This window comes from Crotalus tigris, unplaced genomic scaffold, assembly GCF_016545835.1.
Source record: "Crotalus tigris isolate CLP2741 ecotype Arizona unplaced genomic scaffold, ASM1654583v1 scf7180000019173.45859301935:6455823, whole genome shotgun sequence".
Taxonomy (NCBI): Eukaryota; Metazoa; Chordata; class Lepidosauria; order Squamata; family Viperidae; genus Crotalus; species Crotalus tigris.
In genome coordinates this window covers 1,381,190-1,406,249 of record NW_024097414.1, presented here as the reverse complement: position 1 = coordinate 1,406,249, position 25,060 = coordinate 1,381,190, and the positions used below count along the sequence as shown (strand labels likewise).

General features: G+C 43.1%; 1 protein-coding gene and 1 long non-coding RNA gene across 3 annotated transcripts; one reads left to right on the top strand and one right to left on the bottom strand.

Moving 5' to 3' along the window:
• Nucleotides 1–118: 118 nt before the first annotated feature.
• On the bottom strand, nt 119–17,379 carry CPPED1 (calcineurin like phosphoesterase domain containing 1). Of its 2 annotated transcripts, XM_039360715.1 has the most exons (5): nt 17,208–17,379; nt 11,111–11,329; nt 5,630–6,052; nt 2,420–2,503; nt 119–1,000 (listed from the first exon to the last, which is right to left on the bottom strand). In XM_039360715.1, the coding sequence occupies exons 1-5, from the start codon at nt 17,272–17,274 to the stop codon at nt 768–770; spliced, it is 1,026 nt and encodes a 341-aa protein (XP_039216649.1). In that variant the 5' UTR covers nt 17,275–17,379; the 3' UTR covers nt 119–767. The 2 variants fall into 2 exon arrangements, with proteins under 2 accessions (XP_039216649.1, XP_039216650.1); XM_039360716.1 differs by lacking the exon at nt 2,420–2,503.
• Nucleotides 17,380–17,463: 84 nt separating this feature from the next.
• On the top strand, nt 17,464–24,498 carry LOC120315788. The gene is made up of 3 exons (XR_005558777.1): nt 17,464–17,567; nt 22,032–22,327; nt 23,909–24,498. It is a non-coding gene; the product is annotated as an uncharacterized LOC120315788 (long non-coding RNA).
• The last annotated feature ends 562 nt before the right edge of the window (nt 24,499–25,060 follow it).

Here is a 25,060-nt window from a genome sequence, read left to right as displayed (position 1 = left end):
AACAAACTGGCCAACCAATGGGTGCCATTTTAATCGCAGAATGCAATTGCCGTAATGTCATTCTTCCAGGAAACCACCCACCCACCCACCCACTCACCAATTTAGTTATTCCACCCCATTCTCAATCCATTAAATGTGAATTAGGAAATGACTTCTTCTCAACTGCCACTTATTTAGCCCTTCCTGATCCTGCCTACAGGTATATTTACGGAAGAGGGCAAAGCGTGCTAATCTCCGAGAGGCAAAAGGCACAAAATTGGTACGTGGCATCATTTGAGAAGCCCTAGCTGTGACGGAAGTCTGTAACTCAGCAAAAATCGTGCAGAGAAAATGTGAATTTAATTTGATCTATTATATAAGGGCATAATGATGCCCGCCATCTGCTCTGAAATAGCAGAGATTCCTTTTTTACGGTCCCCATGATATCATAGCCTGTTCCAGCCTTGTTGGTTTGCTAAAGAGACAGAATTATCTTGCTTATCCACAAGGGCCTTTGCATGCAAAAAAAAAAAAAAAAAGAGCTGCTTGTTTTCTAAGAGTGGGACATTCCCCGTATTTTCTTGTCTTGGTTACAAATTCTAGAGGGGTGTCACTATTCAATAATGAAAGTCGAGATCTTTCCATGACTGGGAGAAAGTATTCAGAGTTTGCATATCTGTATTCTTTTCAGCTGTGAGATGTTTCCTTAGCAAATAACAATCAAAGCTATGATTTAAAAAAAACAAAATCACGGAAACAGAAAGAAAAATGCTATTCAGAACCTAGAACTAATTTGGTTTTATCAACGCCATAAACTCTTTTTCGATTTTTGCTTGGTTACTCAGCTCGCTCAGACTGTAATATCGATGGATGATCTTTTCTGCGGTGACCCCCACCATCCGCACACCGTGGCTGTCATCTCCTAGCTGGCATCCGATGGCCGATGAAATGATCATGTCGAGATCTTTGTATGTTCCTCCAGCATTCTTGTGAAGGTGTCCAGAAAATACCGTTTTAATACCTGTTGGAAAACAAACCAAACCAAGCCATTATTTGGGCTCAAGCTGAAAGAATTCCAGAACGGGCATGGTTTCCCAATTTTATTTTATTTTTTAAAAAAAAAATCTTAGATGGTCCAAGATGATGACTTTGAGTCCCACCCAACCTCCCAGGTTGTTTGACAAGGATTTTTTTATTTGAAAGGTTTTTCATTAAAGGAGGGAAAAGGAGTTTTCCATGGCTTGTTCATCATTTAAACTTTTGATGAACTGATTTTTCTGAGGCACACTGGCTGAGGAATTCTGGGAGTTGAAGTCCACAAGTCATAAAAGGGCCAAGTTTGAAGGCCCCTGTCTTAAATCTAACAAACAAAATGGAGGCTGGCTGAGGAATTCTGGGAGTTGAAGTCCACAAGTCATAAAAGGGCCAAGTTTGAAGGCCCCTGGGTTAGGGGGATAGAATGGTCTAGCTCAGTGTTTCTCAACCTTGGCAAGATTAAAATGTGTGGACTTCAATTCCCCAAATTCCCAAACCAGCATTAGCCTTAGCGTCAGCTGGCTGGAGAATTCTGGGAGTTGAAGTCCATCCATCTTAAAGTTGCCAAGGTTGAGAATCATCTAATGGATTAGGAAATGGTTGCCTAATATGGGAGACATATCCATTCCCTCTTAAGAGCCGGGTAGAAAAGGAGAACGGTCTGTGGTTAATCTAACGCTGTAAAATAAACATCCTGATGTTTGAATTGGCAAGCACTTCCTGAAACATTTAATCCAATTTTTTTTTGGGGGGGGGGAGAACAATTGGTCTCAGTTGTTCTAGCTGAAGGTTGCACTCAGATTTCAAAAGGGCAATCACAGCCCCAAAAGTGAGCTTAGCTAGGGCATAAACTACATTTGATTTGATTTCAATGCAAACTGCACTGAATGAAATACTGTTGTGGCAAGTGTCCCCTGGGGCACATCAGAACCCCCTCCCCATAAATACATCCAAATGTAGAACTTCTGGAGAGGTTTGGAGACAAGACCTAAGGCTGAAGTTAGGTCCTTCTGAATTACGCGGGGGCCAGATGTTCTCCTTCCCAAAGACAGAAGATAAGAATTGTCCTTCTTTGATGCTTTTTTTTTTTTTTTTTGTCTTTCTTTCGAGGAAAGGTTTAAGGCAGAGAATCAAAACAAGAGGAAAAGTTCCTTTGGGGAGGTGAGTTTTCTAGCAGCAAGACTGACATGACACCCTATCCTCTGGGGCTTTGCCACCCGCCACCTGTTTTTCTTCTGCAGCTTTCTGCTGGATTTTCAAATTTGTCTCTTCAAGGAAGGTGCTGTGAGTAATTGAAAAGCAACCCACATACACAACAAACACAGGCAAAAAAAAAAAAAAAAAGATCATCCATAAAAACTGACAGCACAACAGTCACTTGGTTTTTCGGCTCTCTGTCACTTACCCAGCCTGGTTTTCAGATCTCCCCGAAGTTCCTTCGCTGAACACGGCTCCATCAAAGTTAATCTGTCCAGGGTAGTCATCGTATCTATAATTCAGTGCCATAAACTTCAAAAAGCTGGTTTTGTGACTCGGGGCTGGGTTTTTCAAGCTGAGTCGGCTTTTTTATTTTGTTGTTTTTAATCAAAATCCTTGGCAGAACTTCCAGAGCATTTTAACATTCTGGTCTGACACACCTCAAAAGAAACTTTTAATGAAGAAAACACAGTGGGGAATAGGCGAGAAGCAGCTATCTGGAACAACCAGTAAGTTGCATTCCCGTCATCTGATTAGCAACGAATCGGTTCTGCGTTATGATCTGTGAAATGTCTTCTGCTCGAGGCATCCTGGAGCCATCACTCACTGTCCCTTGTGAATGAGATAGCCAGTTCTTAGGTTTTGTTTTGGAATGTGTTTTGGAGCCTGTGTGTGTCTGTGTGTGTGGTTGAGAGTTATACTCTTTGTGATGTGCTATGAGTCCCATCACAAAGGTTGCGCTGGAGTTCGGTGTACCTCAACTGTTGGGACTTGTCGATACTCCTGACAGGGGGAAGTTGGAATCCTAAAGGCATTCCAGAGAGGAAAGAGCAGCTAGGCATCTAGGCCGTATCAGATTAAGTCATGATTGCTTTTGTTCATTCAGTTGCTTTCAACCCTTCCTGATCAAGGTTGTCCATCAATAACAGAAGATCAATACAAGAGAATATGTGTAGCGCAGGGTTGAACTGTAGGGTCCTTGGTGCTCTCTGAGCTTGGTGGTTTCCTTGCAGATGTTTCATTAGCAAGGTAACATCAATGCTAGAAGAGAAGGGAATGTGTGTTTGTGGAGGAGGAGGAGGAGGAGGATAACAACTGTGGGGTCCTTGGTGCTCTCTGAGCTTGGTGGTTTCCTTGCAGATGTTTCATTACCAAACTAGGTAACATCAATGCTAGAAGGGAAGGGAATGTGTGTTTGTGGAGGAGGAGGAGGAGGAGGAGGAGGAGGAGGAGGAGGAGGAGGACGAGGACGACAACTGTGGGGTCCTTGGTGCTCTCTGAGCTTGGTGGTTTCCTTGTATATGTTTCATTACCAAACTAGGTAACATCAATGCTAGAAGAGAAGGGAATGTGTGTTTGTGGTGAAGGAGGAGGACGATGACTGGGGGGTCCTTGGTGCTTTCTGAGCTTAGTGGTTTACTTGCAGATGTTTCATTACCAAACTAGGTAACATCATGCTAGTTTGCTAATGAAACCTCTGTAAGAAAATTGGTAACTTTAATGACTCTCTAAAAGAAAGCAAATGAACAGCTCTCCGCAAGGAGCGTAAATCCTTCCATTCCCCACCATCCAGTCAGAGCTGAAGAAGCTTGTTGGAGGAGAAGCGAAATGTCTTCAAAGAAGAACGTCCAGTTGCCTTGTGAAAAAGCACCTTTGGGATAACTATGACCTGGATGACTGAGAATCTCCATAGACAATTTAGATTCTGAATCGGTATGTATTTCAATGTTGTCTTTTTTTTTGTTTTGTTATGTGGGTGCCTTCTTTAGCATTCTGCTTTAATAGTGGATTGGTTTATAGCTTCATCTTCTTTTCCAGAATTTATGTTAGCAGCCTTCTCATGCATTCCAGTGTGGATTGTATCTTGCACACTTGGCAGATTTACTACACAATGGTCTGTTATGGAAATGTCTGCAATAGCAAATGCGATCTTGTTTGTTGGGCAGGATTGACACCACCCAAGAGTGAAAGAATCAACTGGGGAACCGGAGGACTGCTAAGTTGGGGGTCAAGCCAACTCAACCCACTGGTGTTTTGGGTCCTACCTATTAAAAAACTCATGGTCCTGTTATCGTTGACACACTGGCTTGGCTTATATAAAATGGATTGGGGAAAACAAATCGGCTTTCTAACCACCTCTTTGATTGTTCTAATTCAGCTAAATATCTGCTACCTTGAAATACTTCAGGTAGGATTCCTACAAGAACCATCTAATGCAGGGATCTTCTAAACTTGGCCCTTTTATGACTTGTGGACTTCCACTCCCAGAATTCCTCAACCAGCATGGGGGAACCATGGCCCCTTCATGACTTGTGGACTTCAACTCCCAGAATTCCTCAGCCAGCGTGCCTGGCTGAGGAATTCTGGGAGTGGAAGTCCATAAGTCATCAAAGGGCCAAGTTTGAAGACCCCTGATCTAATATTAAGGAAAAAAATGATCTTTTCAAGATCAGATTCTTCGGTCATCTTTTTGTCTCTCCTTAACCACCATGATAGTTTTTTGATAGCGCTCAATCATCTTCATGGCTTAACGGTGAAATTAAAAAGTGCCAGATTTTTCAATTGACAAATATTTATGATAAGGATGCAATTTTATTTTTAATTAGCCCAACTGTTAGGGACACTTGTAAAGTGAGAAAGGAAGCTCTGCATTTCACACCAGATGTAGCTACTGAAGCTCAAGTTTAGCTCTCTGGCGTAAAATGAATGGGCCGTTGAAGAAATCCAATTAAACAACAAACAGACAAACGTTTTTGTTTCATGGGGGACTTCAAACAGAATAAATACAAACAGGTTGTTTTAGGGGAAAAAATGAGAGTACTTCAGTGAAACAGAAGGCTGCTATAAAACAAATAATTATGAATGAAAGAATTTGTAATGACCAGCTTCACATAGGATGAACCATAGTTTACTTAATAATGGTTTAGTGTATAAACCAATACTGGCTAGTGACTGATATATTAATAAACATTCTCAAGAGGTGCATTTTTCCCCATTTCATGCAAAAAGTCTATAAGGGGTTTCCAGTCAGATGTACATTCCCTGACCTTGTGGTTTTGATGATCAGGGGTACAATGGTAATAGTAAAAAGTAAGCTGTTTTTGTAATTATAGAGTAAGAAATAATTTTGTAAGTGTATTCAGATTTGCTGCAGAAGAAATTGGAACTTCCTTTCCTTTCCTTTCCCTACCCTCCCTTCCTTCCTTCCTTCCTTCCTTCCTTCCTTCCTTCCTTCCTTCCTTCCTTCCTTCCTTCCTTCCTTCCTTCCTTCCTTCCTCTCTCTTTTCTATATTAGCTTGTGTTAGTTTTTATTTATTATTTTAACGTTTTCTGTAAAACTTTTTATATAATTTATTTCAGAAACCCTTAGCACTATCTAGAAATATATAAAAACTGAATTCCACGGGCAAAACAATACCTGCTCGGCAGAATTTTTCTAGGAGCTCGTGTCGAACAGCCTTCTCCAAATTGAAGTAGTTGTGGTCTTCTTCAGGTTCGTTGACGAAGAAGGGGATGTGTTGAAAGACGATGGCATGGCGGCATTGTTTTTTTCCCGCCACGGCCAGCTGCTGCTCCAGCCAGGCGTCCTGCACCGCCTTTAGTTCTGAGCACTGAGAAGCATCGAAATATAGCTGGGAATTCAACACGAGAAAGAAGACGCCGCCGACCCAAAAGCTGAAGTAATCATCACCCCACTGCTGGCAATAATCGCTGACCGTCTCCGGCGTGGGCGTATTCCCCAGGTCGTGATTGCCACTGACAAAAACCAGAGGGATGTCGCTTCGAAGGTCCTTCAGGACGTTTCTTAGATCCCGAATTTGGGCCTCCCTCCATTCCGTCCCTGCAAAACGAGAAGAGTGAATTCTTACGAGAGGTTAAGTTGCAGGATGTTGGGAAATGCTCAACCAGACAGGGAGGGAGTCTCAAGCGAGGAATTAGCCTAGAATCGTTGCGTAGCCAAAAGAGATCCAGAACTGACCTGCCCTCAGCTCCATAGAGCCTCATCTCTCTGCTCCCAAGAGAAGGCAAGCAATCTGAGGGGCTGCCAGAAAGAAGAGCGGGGGTCAACCTCTTCTCCAAAGACGGGACAAGAAGTAATGGATTGACGTTAATCAAAGAGAGAACCGCCCTAAAATTAAGGAGGAATTTCCTGACCGTGAGAACCATCAATCAGTGGAATGGCTTGCCTCCGGAAGTTGTGGGTGCTCCATCACTGCAGGTTTTCAAGAACAGATTAAACCACTATTTGTCTGAAATGGTATAGGGTTTCCTGCTTGAGCAGGGGGCTGGACTAGAAGACCTCCAAGTTCTCTTCAAACTCTATTATTCTGACTCTTGGAAAAAGACAGTCCCTCGGGTATGGCCCAGATATTATATAGCAGATATCCTGCAGAAGGTGGTCAGGATCTGTCTTCTCTTGATCACCATGCAGGAGACAGAAGAATGGATTTAAGTAAAAGTCCACCCACAGTTCTTTTTTTCAATTGTGGCAACTTTTAAGCATCCTGGTTGCTTCTCTCCTTGACTAGTTTCCATCCAGTGTTTCTTGTCCTGCCTTCAGGGTGCTTTGGTAAATAAGTTGACCTCCTCTTCTTTGCGGCAGCCCCTCCGATACTGAAATATGGCTATCATGTCCCCCCCTCGTCCTTCTTTTCTCTAGATTGGCCATAGCCAATTCTGGCAATTGCTCTTTATATGTTTTGGTCTCCAGGCCTTTAATCCTCTTAGTTGCTCAAAGTTTCTACGTAGAGGTAGAAATTGACTTATGACCACAATTGAGCTCAAACTTTCTGTTGCCAAGGCAGCAGGTTCCCCCCCTTTATGACCTCCCTTGCCACAGTCATTAAGTGAATCACTGCTGCACGGTTGTTAAGGGAATCTGGTTTCCCCATTGTTTGTCAGAAGATTGGAAAAGGGGATCACATCACCCCGGGATGCTGAAACTGTCCTAAATACGAGTCAAATTGCCAAGCATCTGAATTTTGATTGTTTGACCGTGGGGATGTTGCGACGGTTGTTGTTGTGAAAAACGGTCACAGGTCACTTTTTTTCAGTGCCTCTGTAACTTTGATTGGTCGCTAAATGATGATGTTGCAAGTCAAGGACTAGCTGTATATTTCCCTGCCTCCTATTGTTCACCTTTCTAGCGTGGAAGCATTGTAGACAGCTCTGTCTCTTCTTAAAAAAAACTTGGCCACCTCTTGCAACCGGAGAAATAAAAAGAGATTTCAAAGCAGAGTTACCAACAGGAGAGAATATGCATAACTCAAGAGTTGACCTGGGGGGTCCTTGGTGCTCTCTGAGCTTGGTTGTTTTCTTGCAGATGTTTCATTATCCAATTAGGTAGCATCAACAGGGCTAAAAAGGAGTGAGACTTGCTCCATAAACAACAGCTTAATTAAGGAACTACCAAGAGCATTCCCACCAACCCTGATCCGCTAGTCACTTGTATATAAAGAGAGAGCAGCCCCCCTCCCTTCTAGCACTGATGACGTCACCTAGTTGGGCAATGAAAGACCTGCAAGAAAACAACCAAACTCAGAGAACACCAAAGACCCCACAGTTCTCCTCCTCCTCCTCCTCTTTGCAAGTACCATTCTCTTCTAGTACTGATGATGTTATCTAGTTGGGTGATAAGACATCTGCAAGAAAAGAAACAAGTTCAGAGAGTACCAAGGACCCAGCAGGTCAACTCTCCTCCTCCTCGCAAACCCCACTCCGTTCTACAACTGATGAGGTCACCTAGTTGGGCAATGAAACATCTGCAAGAAAACCACCAAGCTCAGAGAGCACCAAGGACAACTACTTCTCCTCCTCCTCCTCCTCCTCCTCCTCCTCCTCCTCCTCCTCCTCCTCCTTCTTCTTCCTCCTCCTCCTCCTCCTCCCCCCCTCCTCCTCCTCCCAAACCCCACTCCGTTCTAGCACTGAGGAGGTCACCTAGTTGGGCAATGAAACATCTGCAAGAAAACCACCAAGCTTAGAGAGCACCTCCTCCTCCCTGCAAACCCCACTCTCTTCTAGCACCGGTGAGGTCACCTAGTTGGGTCACGAAACATCTTCGAGGAAAGGCCTAAGCTCAGAGAGCACCAAGGACCCCACAAAGCATTGTTCAACTACTGTAATTGAGCACCTATCAATCTGGAGGTCCCCCTTGTGGAAGGGGAGCTTCTTAAGATTTTCAACGAGCACCCCAACACCTGCAGAGCTTTGCCAACGCTTAACAACCAAGCAGTGACGTTGCGCGGCAGTGTTGCAGGCCACAAAGCTGTAACGACACTCCCGATCTGGTCTTGCGATAGCACGCGCTGATTATTCTTGGTATCGTCACACACACATCCATACAATCAAGAGAAAGGGGGGGGGGGAACCCATCCCTGCTGTACTAGTAATGATAATCCAAGCCCCCCCCCATTTAATCACCATTTACATAACCGAAGACACTGACGCTGATTACTTAGTCCCTTTAACGGGTTCGTAAACGGCTCCAAGTGTTTTGCTTGATTGCAGCCCACTTTAGCTGATGATGCTTTTTTTTTTTTTTGCTGCAGTTCTCCCAGGCGTCTTAAAAGCCAAAGACTTTTGTTATATTTACAAGGCTGGTGAGGAGCAGCTGAGCATTGTCCCTCACTCCCAGAGAGGAAGGGACACTAGTCCTCAATTTATGACCCCAAGGGGTGGAGCCCAAAATTTCTGTTGCTAAGTGAGACCATGATTAAGTACATTCCACTCCGTTTTACACCCTTTCTTCCCACAGCTGAATCACTGCAGTTGTGATATTCGTAACCGCAGATGTTAAACAAATCTGGCTTCCCCACGGATTTTACTCTCTTGCTGATGGAATGAGTTTGTGACAAACTTAGCCCTCCCCCCTCCCCCCCCAGCCTACCTTGCAAGGAGAAAACACAGGGGCGATTCCACGCCAGCTTGCGCAGCTTGGAGGAAAGATGAAATGTCAATGTAACCAATTAAAAAATGCGCCAGGATTTTCTTGAGTAAGCCTTCTACTTGAAGGTTGCAGGAATTGAGTATGTCTAGGCGAGGGGGTAGGCAACCTTGGCTCTTTTATGACTCGTGGACTTCAACTCCCAGAATTCCTGAGCCAGCCATGCTGAGGGGAAAGGGAGAGGTTTCCAAGCTGAGCCAGGCTGGCTCAGGAATTCTGGGAGTTGAGGTCCACGAGTCATGAAGGGGCCATAGTTCCCCCATGCCGGCTCAGGAATTCTGGGAGTTGAAGTCCGCAAGTCATGAGGGGCCCATAGTTCCCCCATGCTGGCTCAGGAATTCTGGGAATTGAAGTCTGCAAGTCATGAGGGGCCCATAGTTCCCCCATGCTGGCTCAGGAATTCCAGGAGTTGAAATCCACGAGTCATGAAGGGGCCATAGTTCCCCCATGCTGGCTCAGGAATTCTGGGAGTTGAAGTCTACTAGTCATCAAGGGGCCATATTTCTCTCGTGCTGGCTCAGGAATTCTGGGAGTAGAAGTCCATGAGTCATAAAAGAGCCAAGGTTGCCTACCCCTTGTCTAGTCTACTGAAGAGAAGGACTAGGGGGGCTGCCACAAAGAAGAAAGGGTGGATCTCTTCTCCAAAGCCCCTGAAGGCAGGACAAGAAGCAACGGATGGAAAACTAATCAAGGAGGGAAGCAACCTAGAATTAAGGAGAAATTTCCCGACGGGGAGAACAATCAACCAGTGGAACAACCTGCCTCCAGAAGTTGTGGGTGCTCCATCACTTTTAAGAAGAGACTAGACAGCCACTTGCCTAGAATGGCCTGCTGCCTGAGAAGGGGATGGACTACAAGACCTCCAGGGTCCCTTCCAACTCCATTAGTCTGTACTCCGCTCGAATTCCAGGATCATTCCTACCAGCCACAAATGCCATTTGGATTTTCCAAATTCTCCCCCTTTCCCCTCGCTCTTTCGCTTCAGTAGAAACAGCAACGCCTCATTCTCTCCCTTTCCTTTCAAGCCAGCAGAACCCAACCCAAAATATTTGCCTGTCAGAGAAACGCCGTGCGCCACAGACCGAAACGAAACAAATGGGCCAGGCGAATTCAAAAAGCTGGTTTTATTCTGGCACCCTTCGGGGCCAGCTTGCGATGATTGCATTTGGAAGCGTTCAGGCCTCGGCTACAATAATGGAGAGATGGCTGAACGTGGGGTTTTTTTTGATGATACTAACAAGATTACTCCACGCGGACGTGTTGAGGAAAGCAAAGCGCGCGGCTCACAGTCTGTCTGCTAATCCAGCCTTAACAAAAAGCCGACTCGGGTGTAGACGTTCCATTGCAAAAGGGGTTGGCAAGTGGCCGCCGGCAAGCTGCCTTGGCCCGCTCAAAACTGGTCGGCTAAAATTATGTGAAAAGTAGGTAAATATTTGTAAATCTATGTATGTTTGTTTGTGCATGTGTATGCATACATATATAGGTATACATGCCTGTATGTATGTATGTATGTTCATATATGTGTGTCTGCGTGTTTTTGTACACTTATTTATTTGTGAGAGCCATGGTGGCGCAGTGGTTAGAATGCAGCATTGCAAGCAAACTCTGCCCACTGCCAGGAGTTTGATCCTGACCATTTCAAGGTTGACTCAGCCTTCCATCTTTCCGAGGTAGCTAAAATGAGGAGCCAGATTGTTGGGGGCAAATAGGCTGGCTCTGTAAACCACCTAGAGTGGGCTGTAAAGCACTACGAAGTGGCATAGAAGTCTAAGCGCTATTACTTTTTTCACTAAACAAATGGTTGTAAGTTGAAGAATACGGAGATGCCTCTTCTTAAAAACAAACGAACAAACACAGTGACAAAGCTCCCATCACAACACACTGCTTGCAATGCAGCTTGGGGGAAAAAGGGGTCAAACCGTGATCCTTCCTGATCAAGAGTTTGAACTGCCTTACCAGGCATGCCGTGTATTAAATCTCCGCAGAGGACAAAGAATTTGGGTGGCGGGTTCAGGCGGTTAATGGCTTCCACAGCTTGTCGGGTGAGTTGCAATTCGGCTTCCCATTCGTCCCCACCGCTGCTGCAATCGCCGATGCTGTAGGCCTTCATCAGTCCAAACTGAGGATCCGCCCCTTGAATAAAATAGAAAGGGGCCTTCCATTCCCGTTCTGCTTCTGGAAATAAAATAAAACAGGGAGGGAGGGACATATCTGATTAATCAGAGCAGTGTTTCTTCTCAACCCTGGCAGCTTTAAGATGTGTGGACTTCAAGTCCCAGAATTCCCCAGTCAGCACAATTTGGTCTATAACAGGGGTAGGCCACCTTGGCTCTTTTATGACTCGTGGACTTCAACTCCCAGAATTCCTGAGCCAGCCATGCTGAGGAGAAAGGGAAAGTTTCCAAGCTGAGCCATGCTGGATCAGGAATTCTGGGAGTTGAAGTCCACAAGTCATAAAAGAGCCAAGGTGGCCTACCCCTGCACTAGATCAAACTGTTGGTTGCCTACCCCTCAGGCATCAAGCTATTAACCAGGAGACGGTGAGTTTTAGTTGCACCTTAGGCATGAAAGCTGGCAGAGTGACTTTGCACCCGGAGACGGTGAATTCTAGTCCTGCCTTCTGCATGAAAGCCAGACAGGTGACTTTGGACCAATCACCAAGAGACTTTGAGTTCTAATCCTGCCTTCTGCATGAAAGCCAGCCAGGTGACTTTGGGCTAATTTCTAGGTGATGGTATGTTCTAGTCCTGCCTTACACTTGAAAGCCAGCTGGGTGACTTTGGGCTAATTACCAAGAGACAGTGAGTTCTAGTCCTGCCTTGGGCATGAAAGCCAGCTGGGTGCCTTTAACCACTAGACTAAACTGGCTCTCCTTAGACACACTTATAGCCCTTCCAAAACACAAAGGCCATGACAGAACCAAGTTAGTAGCAAACACAGGTTTCATTCTTGTGCCTATTTGGACATGGAGGGTGGAAGGATCCATGTACTGGATTTACCCACTGCACTTAAAATGCCCAAGAACCTGTTTGATCATGGTTTAGCTTACAGTAGGAATCCACTCCTTGTAGCTTATTAGTAAAATATTGCTTAAGGACTCAGCTTGACATGATCATAGAATTTGACAGGGTGCTTGTTTACCAGGCATGTTCACAAAACTGTGAACCAGGCACTGGAGCCTTCCAAATTTGACACCCAGCATTGTTTTACAGCCATATCCCTTTGTATTCTCAGCACTAGTTAGCAAATGTTGTCCAAAAGCATCATCTCATTAAAATGCGATAAACAAACTTTGGAAAGAGCTGCGGACTGACAATGCATCATGCTGTTTCTTGATTTGCTAATTTAGTAAATTCAGTTAGTCAGACTTTCATGGGAAGCCAGATCAAGAAACAAGACATAGCAGGGATTTTAAGAATGTTTCTCTTTTTTTTTGAAAAAAAAAAAAAATGTAGGGTAAAATAACAGAATCTGGAAAGACTCTCTCTCTTTCTCTCTGACCCATCTTATAGCAAATCTAATCAAAGTGGGGTAATTTTAATTTTCTTTCTTATGCCTTCCACTTATACAGGGTTGTATAAACAGAGGCACAGAATCAAGATCACGCAAAGTATTAGTACCACTTTATAAAACCCTATTAAGACCACACTTGGAATACTGCAGCCAATTTTGGTCACCATATCACAAAAAAGATGTTGAGAGTTTGGAAAAATTTCAGAGAAGAGCAACTAAGAGGATCCAAGGCCTGGAGACTAAAACATATGAAGAACGGCTGCGGAACTTGGGTTTGGCTAATCTAAAGAAAAGAAGAAATAGGGGAGACCTGATAGCAGTGTTCAAGTATTTGAGGGGCTGCCACAAAGAAGAGGGAGTCAAGCTATTCTCCAAAGCACCAGAGGGCAGGACAAGAAACAATGGTTGGAAACTGATCAAGGAGAGAAGCAACCTGGAATTAAGGAGAAACTTCCTGACAGTGAGGACAATCAACCAGTGGAACATCTTGCCTCCAGAAATCATGGGTGCTCCATCACTGGAGGTTTTTAAGAAGAGGCTAGACAGTCACCTGTCTGATATGGTATAGGTTCTCCGGCCTGAGCAGTGGGCTGGACTAGAAGATCTCCAAGGTCCCTTCCAGCTGTATTCTATTCTACTGTCTAGGACTGAAGTACAGATAGCCTTCAACTTACAACTACAACTGAGCCCAAAATTTTCTGCTGCTAAGCGACACAGTTGAGTTTTGCCCCATTTTACGACCTTTCTTGCCACAGGGATTAAGTTCACTTAGTAACATGATCGTTAAGTGAATCTGGCTTCCCCAATGACTTTGCTTGGCAGAAGTTTGCAGAAGGGGATCACGTGACCTCGGGACACTGCGACCGTCATACAGATGAACCAGCGCTCAAATTTTGATCATGTGACCAAGGGGATGCAGCAAGGATCATAAGTGTCGTAAGTCACTTTTTTTCATTAGTGTAATTTATGCAAATCATATTTGGTAAAGAGAAAGGGATGTATTTATTTGTATATGCACGAGTTTAAAAAAGGGGTGGTGGTTTAATTTTGAACATTTTGAAGATTTCAAGAAAAGGAAAAAAAAAACACATTAAGAATGAGGGAGGAATTAAGGAATTCTAGCATTTTCACAATACTAAGACCCAGAGGTGCTAAAGCAAAATTATTTTGCACGCGTGTCTCCTGATAATGAGATTAACTCAGTATTTTTTTAACCTTGGCAACCTTAAGATGTGTGTGCACTTCAATTGCCAGAATTCTCCAGCCAGCCTAGTTGGTGGCATTTTATTGTTTTACATGCCCATTGCCAAGAATCCTAATCTGCCATATGGTAGCATTAAAAAGCGCTATATAAATAAAATACATTTCAAATAATCATAAAAAAAAACCACGGAGGCTTTTCTTAAAAACCTGGATAATTTTAGCACAGATACAGGTACTCCTTGATTTACAATAGTTCGTTTAGTGACCATCTGAATTTACAATGACTTATGACCATTTTTCACACTTACGACCATGGCAGCATTGCCATGGTCACATGATCAAAAGTCAGACCTTGGCAACTGGTTGCCAAGTGTCCTGGGGGCCATGTGATCACCTTTGGCAACCTTTTGAGAAGCAAAATCAACGGGGAAGCCAGATTCACTTAACAACTATGTTACTAACTTAGCAACTGCAGTAATCCACATAATAATTGTGGCATGAAAGGTCGTCAAATGGGGCAAAACTCACTTAACAAATATCTCATCTAGCAACATAAATTTTGGGCTCAGTTGTGGACGTACATCAAGGACTACCTGTATAGTAGCAATTATCAGTTTAGACAATTTTAAAAGGATAGAAAGCAAAGTCATACAGGTAGGCCAGTGATGGTTGCTAGTGAAGATAACTGTACAGCATTGATGGAATTAAGACAGTAGGAGCTAAATATCAGCCCAGTTGAATTTACTTAATTCTTATTTAACCTCACAGTAAAAGAGTCCTTGAACTGAAAAACTATTATCCACTACAAGGTAACACATACTGTTCCCAGGTATAGGCAGAACAGTCCTCACAGGGAACTAATCCAGCCTATTAGTTCCAAAGATCAACAGATTTATTGTGATTAACATCAAGATTTCTGGAAACAAGTGAGCTAAACATAGGTTTTTTGGAAACCCCTAGTTGTGTTACAGCTAATTACATCATTTTAAAGCCAACTCACCCAAAGGTCTAAATATTAAAATTGGCAACTTCCTTAACATTCTCAAATGCACGGTGCTGCTTTCCTTGTATACAACATTTATTTACAAGTTTTGCCACTGCTACAAGTGGTAATTTAATTTCAAAGAATAACAAACAAAAATGAGTTTAGCATTACTGTATTTTAACATCACAAACTAAAGTATATGGGAAAGTGTGATAGCCTCATTATTACTAAGAGCATGAGTGTAATAGTAACACTCAATTTCAACTTAAAAATTTATATACTTTTTATTCCTCGTTCTTCAGAAGCATAAACATACATCATTATGTTTCATTATTTTTACTGTAATATAAACTAATTTGAGCACAACATGCTGTAAAACACACAGACACTAGTTGCTCTCTATAATGTATGCTAAGTATGGGAGTAGAATTTTGAGAGTTTCTTCTGTGAAATGAGTAAATAACAAAATATTGAGGTGTGTAGCAATTTAATATACACGGAAGTGATTTTTTATAGTTGCTGTTCTTGACAGGCACTGCAGCAATTTTATCCATACTTTATCTGAATTCAGTCAGATTAAATTGTCAGGAAATTACACAGTAAGAGGAAAACCAGATGCAATCACATTGATTTCTATTTATTTTTGTAACTGGTGGGTTTGTTACTCACTAGCCAAAAGATTGAGGTAAATATGCTACAATGTTGAGAATGAAAACTGCCTAAGCAGTTTTAACTACACATTTTCCTAAAATCCAAAATCACACTCTTGCATTAGATAACACCTTGATATTTCTTTAAAAATATGTATTTAATCAATCCATTCCTTAGCTGTCTCAACTGCAATAACTGTGTTTTTATATATATAAAATATTGAAAAAAATATTTGGGTTCTATAGCAATAGGATTTAGGGATAGTAAATATGTTAAGTTTCAAAAAAGTTATCACCAGACTCTTCTACTTATCACACCAACTATCTTCCAGGAAAACATTCAACAAGCTGAAGCTTTGCAATTCCCCATGATATAGTTTGCAAACCAATCAACCATGGCAGGTGAGTGCACACCTTTGAAGGTGCTAAGCTGGTTGAGTGTTAACCTTGGTAAAGTTTTGTGTGGCATTAGAACATGGGTTATTTTATGCTTCCAACTGTTCCCTCCACAGAGATTAAGCTGGGCAGGTGCCCACAACCTTTGCTTTCCCCCCTTTTGCTTCTTCTTCCATCCGGGAAGGAACAAGGTGGCATTAATCCTTTCCTGTACAAGCAAGGATACTACTTGTAAGTACCTCAACTTACAGCCATTTGTTTAGTGACCATTCAAAGTGGAAAAAGAGACTTCTGGCCATTTCTCACACTTATGACCATTGCAGCATTCCCGTGATCACATGATCAAAATTTGGATGCTTAGCAACTGGTTCATATTAATGGCTGTTTCAGGATTCCAAGGTCATGGGGTCTGCTTTTGCAACCTTCTGATATTGGGGAAGCCAGATTCGCTTTATGACCATAACTTAACAACTGCAGTGATTCACTTAACAACTATGGCAAGAAAGATTGTAAAACAGGGCAAAACCCACTTAACAAATGTCTCGCTTAGCAACAAAAAAATTGGGTTCAATTGTGGTTGTAAGTCAAGGACTACCTGCACTAATTTCTGGGCAGAGGGAAGGTGTGGAGAAGAAGAGACGAGGCAGGAGTCAGCATCACCCTCTAGCACAGGGGTCTTCAAGCTTGGCCCTTTTATGACTTGTGGACTTCAACTCCCAGAATTCCTCAGTCAGCCATTTTGATGAAACTGCAGGCTTGGATCCAGACCAGGGGTCTTCAAACTTGGCCCTTTTATGACTTGTGGACTTCAACTCCCAGAATTCCTCAGCCTGCTGAGGAATTCTGGGAGTTGAAGTCCACAAGTCATAAAAGGGCCAAGTTTGAAGACCCCTGATCTAGCAAGTCTGAAGAATCAGGAAGGATTATTAAAAACTCATGCCCTCTCCTTTTCCAAAAGAGTTGACCCTTCCACCCCTTCAAACTAGCTGGACTGGCTGAACTACAATGTCCATTATCCCCAACCAACCCAGGGAAACCTGGCTGAGTTGCTACACTGCAACATTTGGCCCCCCTGTACTCTTCGCTCCCATTGTCTCAAATGCACAGGAAAAATCACGCTTCCCACTCCCCGCTTGCTTTCCCTGGACTTCGGTGCAAGCCTATTTCGGTCCCCCAGTGTCCAGCAGTACGACGCGGATAAGCCTCCGGGCCAGCCGCGCTCCGCACGCAAAGGTTCCGCCGCTTTGCCTACGGCAGCGATTGCAAATTTAATCTCAGGAATGCAATGTATAAATCTCTAATATACCTTCGCGGAAGACGCTCAGGGTCCTGTTTCGGGCTTTTAGCAACTCATTTTGTCCTTTCTCAGCCATGAGGAGCGCAAGCAGGCCGATCCCTTCCGGGGAGCAAAAGCAGACCTTAAAAAAAAAACGGACAGGAGGAAAAAGTCAGGAACTTGGCAGGCGAAGGGGCGAAGGCTAATGGGGGAGGCGTGGTCTAGGAAGCTAGGGGCGGGGCTGGGACCGAGCAGGTTGCCCCCACCCCTGGAACACGGGGGGGGGGGGAATTGAACTTTTCGGCCCGGGTAGAATTGCATTTCCTTGCATTGGGAAAATGCATTTCTTGCATTGCATTTCTTTGGAGTTTCCTCGTGTGGCGAGCACAGGTTTGCGACGCTTACAACAAGATTGGTTCCAACTTTGAGGAGTGCCTGGGTTGGGCTTGGGCGGGAGGAGCGCTCTGCTGATGCTCAGAGGCAGCTGCTCCCTTTGCAAAAGACAGTGAGACAGGAAACAGATTGGGGTGGGCTCCTACTCGTGGTTAAAGGCACTGGGCTGAAAGTGGACAAGTGGGAGCGCTGGGCTTGCCTTAGCAGACAACTCCGCTGGGGTCTTGGGGCCAGTTCCCTCCCCCCATCTCTCAATCAGCCCTGGAAAGAAGGCAAGGTTGAATTTTAACCTTGTTCTTAACTGGATTTTACATTGTGCATTTAGTCACGTGTTTATATTTTTAATTATTATTACATCTTGGCTTTATCATTTTTATAGGTAAGTCAAGGCAGCGAACACACCTAATTCTCTTTCCTCCTGTTTTCCCCAAGCCTGTGAGGTAGGTTGGACTGAGAGGGAGGGAGAGAGAATGAAACCTGTATTTGCGACTAATTTGGTTCTGTCATGGCCTTGTGTGTTTTGGAAGGGCTATAAGTGTGTCTAAGGAGAGCCAGTTTGGTCTAGTGGTTAAAGGCACCCAGCTGGCTTTCATGCCCAAGGCAGGACTAGAACTTTCAGTCTCTTGGTCATTGGCTCAGAGTCACCCAGCTGGCTTATCTGCTAAGGTGGGACTAGAACTCACCGTCTCCTGGTGACTGGCCCACAGTCACCCAGCCGGCTTTCCTGTCTAAGGCAGGACAGTCACTTTGTAAGATGAGCTGTGTAGAAATGTCATAATAAATTGCCTTTGAAAATGTGGCCAAGAAAACTAGAGGGATTTATTCTTATTGAGGATGTAGAGGTTGTGCTGGACTGGGAGCAGAAGACTCTGAACTCCATTCTTGCCTTGGGCACGTGGATCCACTCATCTTAAAAGTGGCTAATTTTGAAAAAAAAAAAACCACTTCCACAATTAACCATGGGTAGTTCATCAACAATCAGTTCTTTCGGCTGTAGTACCAGTTTTGTTATGTGATTAATGTTGCAGGTTGAACATGGCAACATCAAAATGTAAAAACAAAAAACAAAATAAAGATACTTGTTTTTCAAAGAATAATAAAGCACAAAGGCAAAAAACACTGGGTGGTAACAATCAAGAAAGATTAAAAAAGACCAACTATCAATATCAATAAAAACATTCTGGAAACACTTTCTAATAATACATTTTCTCTTTCCCTTCCACTGAGTTTGCCAACTGCTGAACACAGCCTAGATATTTATGCTTTATATTAAACATTAAAGAGTGTTACTAATACCTCTTTAAATCTTTTTATCTAATTATTTTTATTGGCCTCACAACTTTCTTCCTAAAAACAATATTCTAAATGTCTACATTTCTCCTGCTGGATAATGTGTCGTATATATGAGAGCCATTCTTGCTTGTGGATATATAATGTCAATTTTGCCAATGTATTTTGCCAGACTATATTTCGATTTTGGCTTCCCAATCTGATATCTCTTTTTTTTCCCAGTGTTGTTCTTAATTTTTTTTTCTTGCAGCTTTCAGCATAAATCTTTGTGATATTTTTCATTTAAATTCTCTGCAATTATGTCTAATACGTGGGGGTTCAGATTTTATTTTTAGGATTTTCTGAAAATGTTGGTGTACTTCTTTCCAGCACTCTTGAAACTCTTGTTGTTGTTTTTAACATGATCACCACATATGAAAAAGTGTTCCTTCTTTGTTATGGAATTTCCAACGTTTATTGTTATATGATTTGACTTGCTCGGTAATTCTTAACCGAGTGGCCTCAAAGATGCTTTTTTCTTCTTCAAAAGGCAACTGCACTGTTTTTTATTTGAGGAAGATCAGTTATCATTATTAACTGAGTTATTTAGATTTTAGCTTTAGATTTTGCTTTTATCCTGCCTTTATAAGTAATTCATATACCTTCTGTGAATCGTTTTATATCAATTTTCCCTTAAATTATAATCTGGGAAAAAATTATTGATTCTTCCATAGATTTTCCCATTGTTGTGCTATGATTGGCTTTTGGAAGTTTTACATTCATTTATCATTCAGTTTTGGATTTGTTCTATTACTGTGTCATATTTCCTTGGCAATTTGTATATCCGTCCTAATAGGTGACCTTGGTATTTTATAAATATTTTAAATTCTGCCAACTTTCTCAAAATCTCTCCTTTCCCGAGGTCATTTTTTATTTTTCCAGCAATACGTGAGTACATCAGCCACAATAAATTCGTACATTCATCAAACATTTGTCTCTTTAGCCTGTTTCCTGAATCTTGATGTAACACACGTATCGGCATAAGCAATTAAATCTTTGTTACTATAGTTATTGCTGAAGTAAAAGACATTTGACTGTGATGCTAATGTTGAAGTTGTCTGTCTTATTCTTGTTTTTAAAAGATTCCATTTTTTTTTTTTTTTTAGTCAAATGTCCTCTGGTGTTTCAAATTCTTTTCTTCTTTGGTTGACTCATACTGTAAGTCCCTATGAAAACAATTGGCTAAGCTAGCTCGATCTGTGATTGATATTCTGCTGTAAGGGGATTTTATTCATTTTATTATCCATGATAGAAAGCCAGCACAGTAGTATCATTTAAGGTTAAAAAAGCCATGGTCATCTCTTTCCTTTCAATCCTGCAAGTTTTAAAATCTTATTCTCATTTTTTCCCCCTCCCATTCCCTATAAATCCGTTTAGTGTTCTTTGCGAATCCTGCAAAGTTTTATCCGAAACTAAAATTGGGGCCATTGGAAATCAAAAGTTCATGCATGGTCATTTTTACAGATAGTTCTTGGCTTATAATGATTACTTCAGCAACTAATTTGCCTTCATTCATGAGTTTAGCAACTATTTGAAGTTACAATGGCATCAGAAACACTGATTTACGACAGATTCTCACACTTTTGACCGTCACAGTATTCTCATAGTCACATGAGCAAAATTCAGGCACTTGGGAACTGGCAGGTATATATGACAGTTGCAACATCCTAGGGTCACGTGATCACCAGTTGCAACTTCCCAGCCAGCTTCAGCAAGCAAAGTGAATAAGGGAAGCCATATTTGCTTAATGGCGGTATGATTCACAGCCGCAGTTATATCCTTTAACAATGGTATAGGGCAGGGGTAGGCAACCTTGGCTCTTTTATGATTCGTGGACTTCAACTCCCAGAATTCCTGAGCCAGCCATGCTGAGGGGAAAGGGAGAGGTTTCCAAGCTGAGCCATGCTGGCGCAGGAATTCTGGGAGTTGAAGTCCACGAGTCATAAAAGGGCTAAGTTTGAAGACCTCTGGTTTAAATATGTAGATATTTTTCCCTCACGGTCACATGATCAAAATTCAGGCATTTGAACAGGGGTAAGCAACCTTGGCTCTTTTATGACTCGTGGACTTCAACTCCCAGAATTCCTAAGCCAGCCATGCTGAGAGGAAAGGGAGAGGTTTCCAAGCTGAGCCATTCTGGCTCAGGAATTCTGGGAGTTGAAGTCCATGAGTCATGAGCCAAGGTTGCCTACCCCTGATATAGGGTTTCCTGCCTGAGCAGGGGGTTGGACTAGAAGACCTCCAATTTCCTTTCCAACTCTATTGTTGTTGTTATTACTGTGGGAACAATCCTGAGAAAAATATTTTGGGGAATATTAAAAAGGCAGAATATATTTCCCCAAAGGAATAATGGAGAAGATCTTTAAAAAGGCAGAAACGTCTCCACACCCACATATACACACACACCAGCCAGACAACTCAGCAGAAACCAGCTTTTAGAAATGCAGATGTAATAATCCATTCAGGAAGTCTGGAGCTCTTCAGCTAGAAGCTGAAGAGATCAGGAAGACCAAGACTCTTAAAATGTACATACCTCACCCAAACTCTTAAGACAGGACATAATAGGATTAACTCACAGATGCCAAAGGGGCACACTCAGACTCAGGTCAAAGTACATGACACAGGAAATACAAAGCCTCCAATAGGAACAGGAAAGTTCCAAGAGGGTATAAAAACCCACTCCCTACATGTGTTCGCTCTCTTTTCTGCCAGAGCCATCTTTCTGTCCGGCTCTCCTCTTCAAGAAACTGCAACCTTCTGTCTAAAGCAGTCGCCATGTAGTTTATTCCCGGCTTGGACTGGATCCTTAACAACCGCCATGCTTAACAGCGGTACAATTGTGTTTGTTAGTCAAGGACTGCTACCTTACATCATTTCTGTCCAGCCAATTCCATCGCCTTGCAAAGATGACGGCCGTCTGCTGCTTTTGGTGAAGCGATTAAAGCCAGCCCTCCTTATCCTTACTTGAGGCTGGCATCTGTGCGACAGCACCCTGGCACCCGTTCAAGCTGCAGTCTTAGCAGAGACCGAACTTTCTTCGGATAATGGGACACCCTAGTGCCGTACAATGATATAAGTGTGAATGAGTCACTCTAACGAGAGGGATGATGCACTTTGCTTCTTCTTTTGCAGTGTCTACAAACACACCGCACAGATGAAATGCGGAAGGACTCTTCAGGGTATTTCAAGGTGCCGCCAATGTTGGCTTTGTGTCCCAAAGACTGGGTGGCTTTTTGTTTGCCAGGCCTCCTCTATCTGTTGTGGTGGTTGCCAGAGTGTAACACCAGGCCGGCATTGATTGTTTCCACCGCTAATCCACGCTAATTGATTTTTATCTGAATCACAGAATGTGGGCAGCCTCCGTTTGCTCAAGAAACCTCACTGCACTCTTTGCCTCACTGTATTCATGAGCAGAGGAAAGAGATGAGGTAATCAAACCAATCAATTTTTACAGTTTCGCCAGTTTGCATATAGAGAGGCTCAATTCCTACATTTTCAGTCTCTTATCAGGAAGAGGACCCCCTTTAGGGGACATTTCTCCCTGTTTAGATCACTGTCCAAACCTGGTTATTTTCTTCTGGGGAAAGGTTTAAACCAGGAATGGATAACCAAGAGGCTCCAGAGGATTAGGGTGCTTGGGAATATAACTAGTCTGTATGGAAATCCCAGGCTAAGTAGATCTGAATCTTTATAGAAAGAGAAGTGGATTTATACCCATAAAGGAGAATGTTTGTAGCTTCTGAACTGTGGAGTCCTTGGTGCTCTCTGAGCTTGGTTCTTTTCTTGCAGATGTTTCATTACCCAACTAGGTAACATCATCAGTGCTAGGAAAGAAGGGTTTGTGGAGGAGGAGGAGGAGAAGAAGAAGAAGAAGAAGAAGAAGAAGAAGAAGAAGAAGAAGAAGAAGAAGAAGAAGAAGAAGAAGAAGAAGAAGAGGAGGAGGAGGAGGAGGAGGAGGAGGAGGAGGAGGAGGAGGAGGAGGAGGAAAAAGAAGAAGAAGAAGAAGAAGAAGAAGAGGAGGAGGAGAAGAAGAAGAGGAGGAGGAGGAGGAAGAGGAAAAAGAAGAAGAAGAAGAAGAAGAAGAAGAAGAAGAAGAAGAAGAAGAAGAAGAATAAGAAGAAGAAGAAGAAGAAGAAGAAGAAGAATAAGAAGAAGAAGAAGAAGAAGAAGAAGAAGAAGAAGAAGAAGAAGAAGAAGAAGAAGAAGAAGAAGGGGTGGAGGAGGAGGAGATCTGATGATGTTACCCAGTTGGGTCATGAAACATCTGCAAGAAAACAACCAAGTTCAGAGAGTACCAAGGACCCCACTGTCGTCGTCCTCCTCCTCCTCCATTCTGCAAACCCCACTCCTTTCTATCACTGATGATGTTACCTAGTTAGGTCATGAAACGTCTGCAAGAAAACCACCAAGCTCAGAGAGCACCAAGGACCACACAGCCCTCCTCCTCCTCCTCCCCCCTTCTCCTCCACTTGAAAACCCCATTCCTTTCTAGCACTGACGATGTTACCTACTTGGATAATGGAATATCTTGCAAGAAAACAGCCAAGCTCAGAGAGCAGCAAGGATTTCTTCCCATTTTGATGCTGAGAATACAAGACAGCCTTCTCTCCTGGGAAATATTCTCTGCTCACTTTGATTCAAGGGGCAGGACCTTTTTAGGAAGGGGGAAAAAAAAGAGGAAGAGAAAAAGAGAAATTTAATTGTCACTGCAAGGCAATCAAAACTAACGAATTAACCGAGTCCCACTTCTCCAGATGGGTTTATAGCATTCAGGGGACATTTTCATTGTTGTCAAATTCTGGCAGGCATATGGACGTTAACAGCCTGCAGACAGAAGCAGCGTGATCTGTTCAGCTGAAAGGGGAGAGAGAGAGGGAGAGAGAGAGAGAGAGGGAGGGAGAGAGAGAGAGAGAGAGGGAGGGAGGGAGGGAGAGAGAGAGAGAGAGAGAGAGAAGCTGATTTTCTTCCTTTTGCCTCTGAGTATCTTGTGTACTATCTCCCAACTCCAGGCTGTGTCTTTGTCTCGTCTGGGTCTGCCTCCAGATTCCAAAACGAACATTCCCTGCGCCATCTCTGAGGCACATAGTATCTTCCTGACATTCTCCTGGCAACCTCTGAGCCAATGCACAAGAGCATGAGTGATGCTGTTGACCATCAATCAACCAACCAACCAACCCATCAATCCCCAGCAAAGCTGTGTGTGTGTGTGTGGGGGGGGAGGTCTGCCCTTAAAAAGAGGAAAGAAGAAGGAACTACCTGGGCTACAGTCACCCAGTTTCTGAGCTGAAAAATGCCTTAGTTCTGTTTGCATCCAATGATAGAAATGGCGGTACAGTTTAATGTAGTGATTAAAGTGCTGGCCTAGAAACCAGGAGAAACCTGGGATTTCTAGTCCTACTTTAGATATGAAAGCTGTCTGGGTGACTTTGGGTCAGTCACCAGGAGATGGTGAGTTTTAGTCCTGCCTTAGGCGCAAAAGCCAGCTGAGTGACTTTGGACTAATCATAATGAGACTCCAAATTCTAGTCCTGAAAGCCAGCTGGGTGACCTTGGGGCAATCCCCAGGAGACAGTGAGTTCTAGTCCCCCCCCCCCTTAGCTATGACAGTTGACTGGGTGACTTTGGGTCATTCTCTGTCTCTCTCTGCCCAGCCCACCTCGTAGAGGAGTATTTTTTTTTGTATATATTTTTTATTTTTAAACCAACAAAACAAAACACACATACATACACAGTATATACTCCTCCCCTTTTTTTAAACAATGATTATGTAACGGTAATCTTCTATTATTTACATTTCTCCCCCTTATTCTTCTTTAGAATACCGTAAATGCCGGCGTATAAGGCGACTTCCGCGAGCGCTGAAATTGGCGCCAGAGACGGGGGTCGTCTTATACGCCGAGTCGTCTTATACGCCGGAAATACTGGTAGTTTCCGGCTTATAAGACGACGTTCTAGGAATGCGGCCCGGCTATAAAGACGGGGGTCGTCTTATACGCCGGGTTGCCTTGTACACCGGCATTTACGGTATTTGTCCTTATTGCCTCGTTTCTTATTTACATTTTTCTTCCTTCATATTCTACTTCTTACTAAGAATAATTCATATTATTATTATTACACATTATTATACACATATTTTCACTTTTGACCTTTCCATATTTATT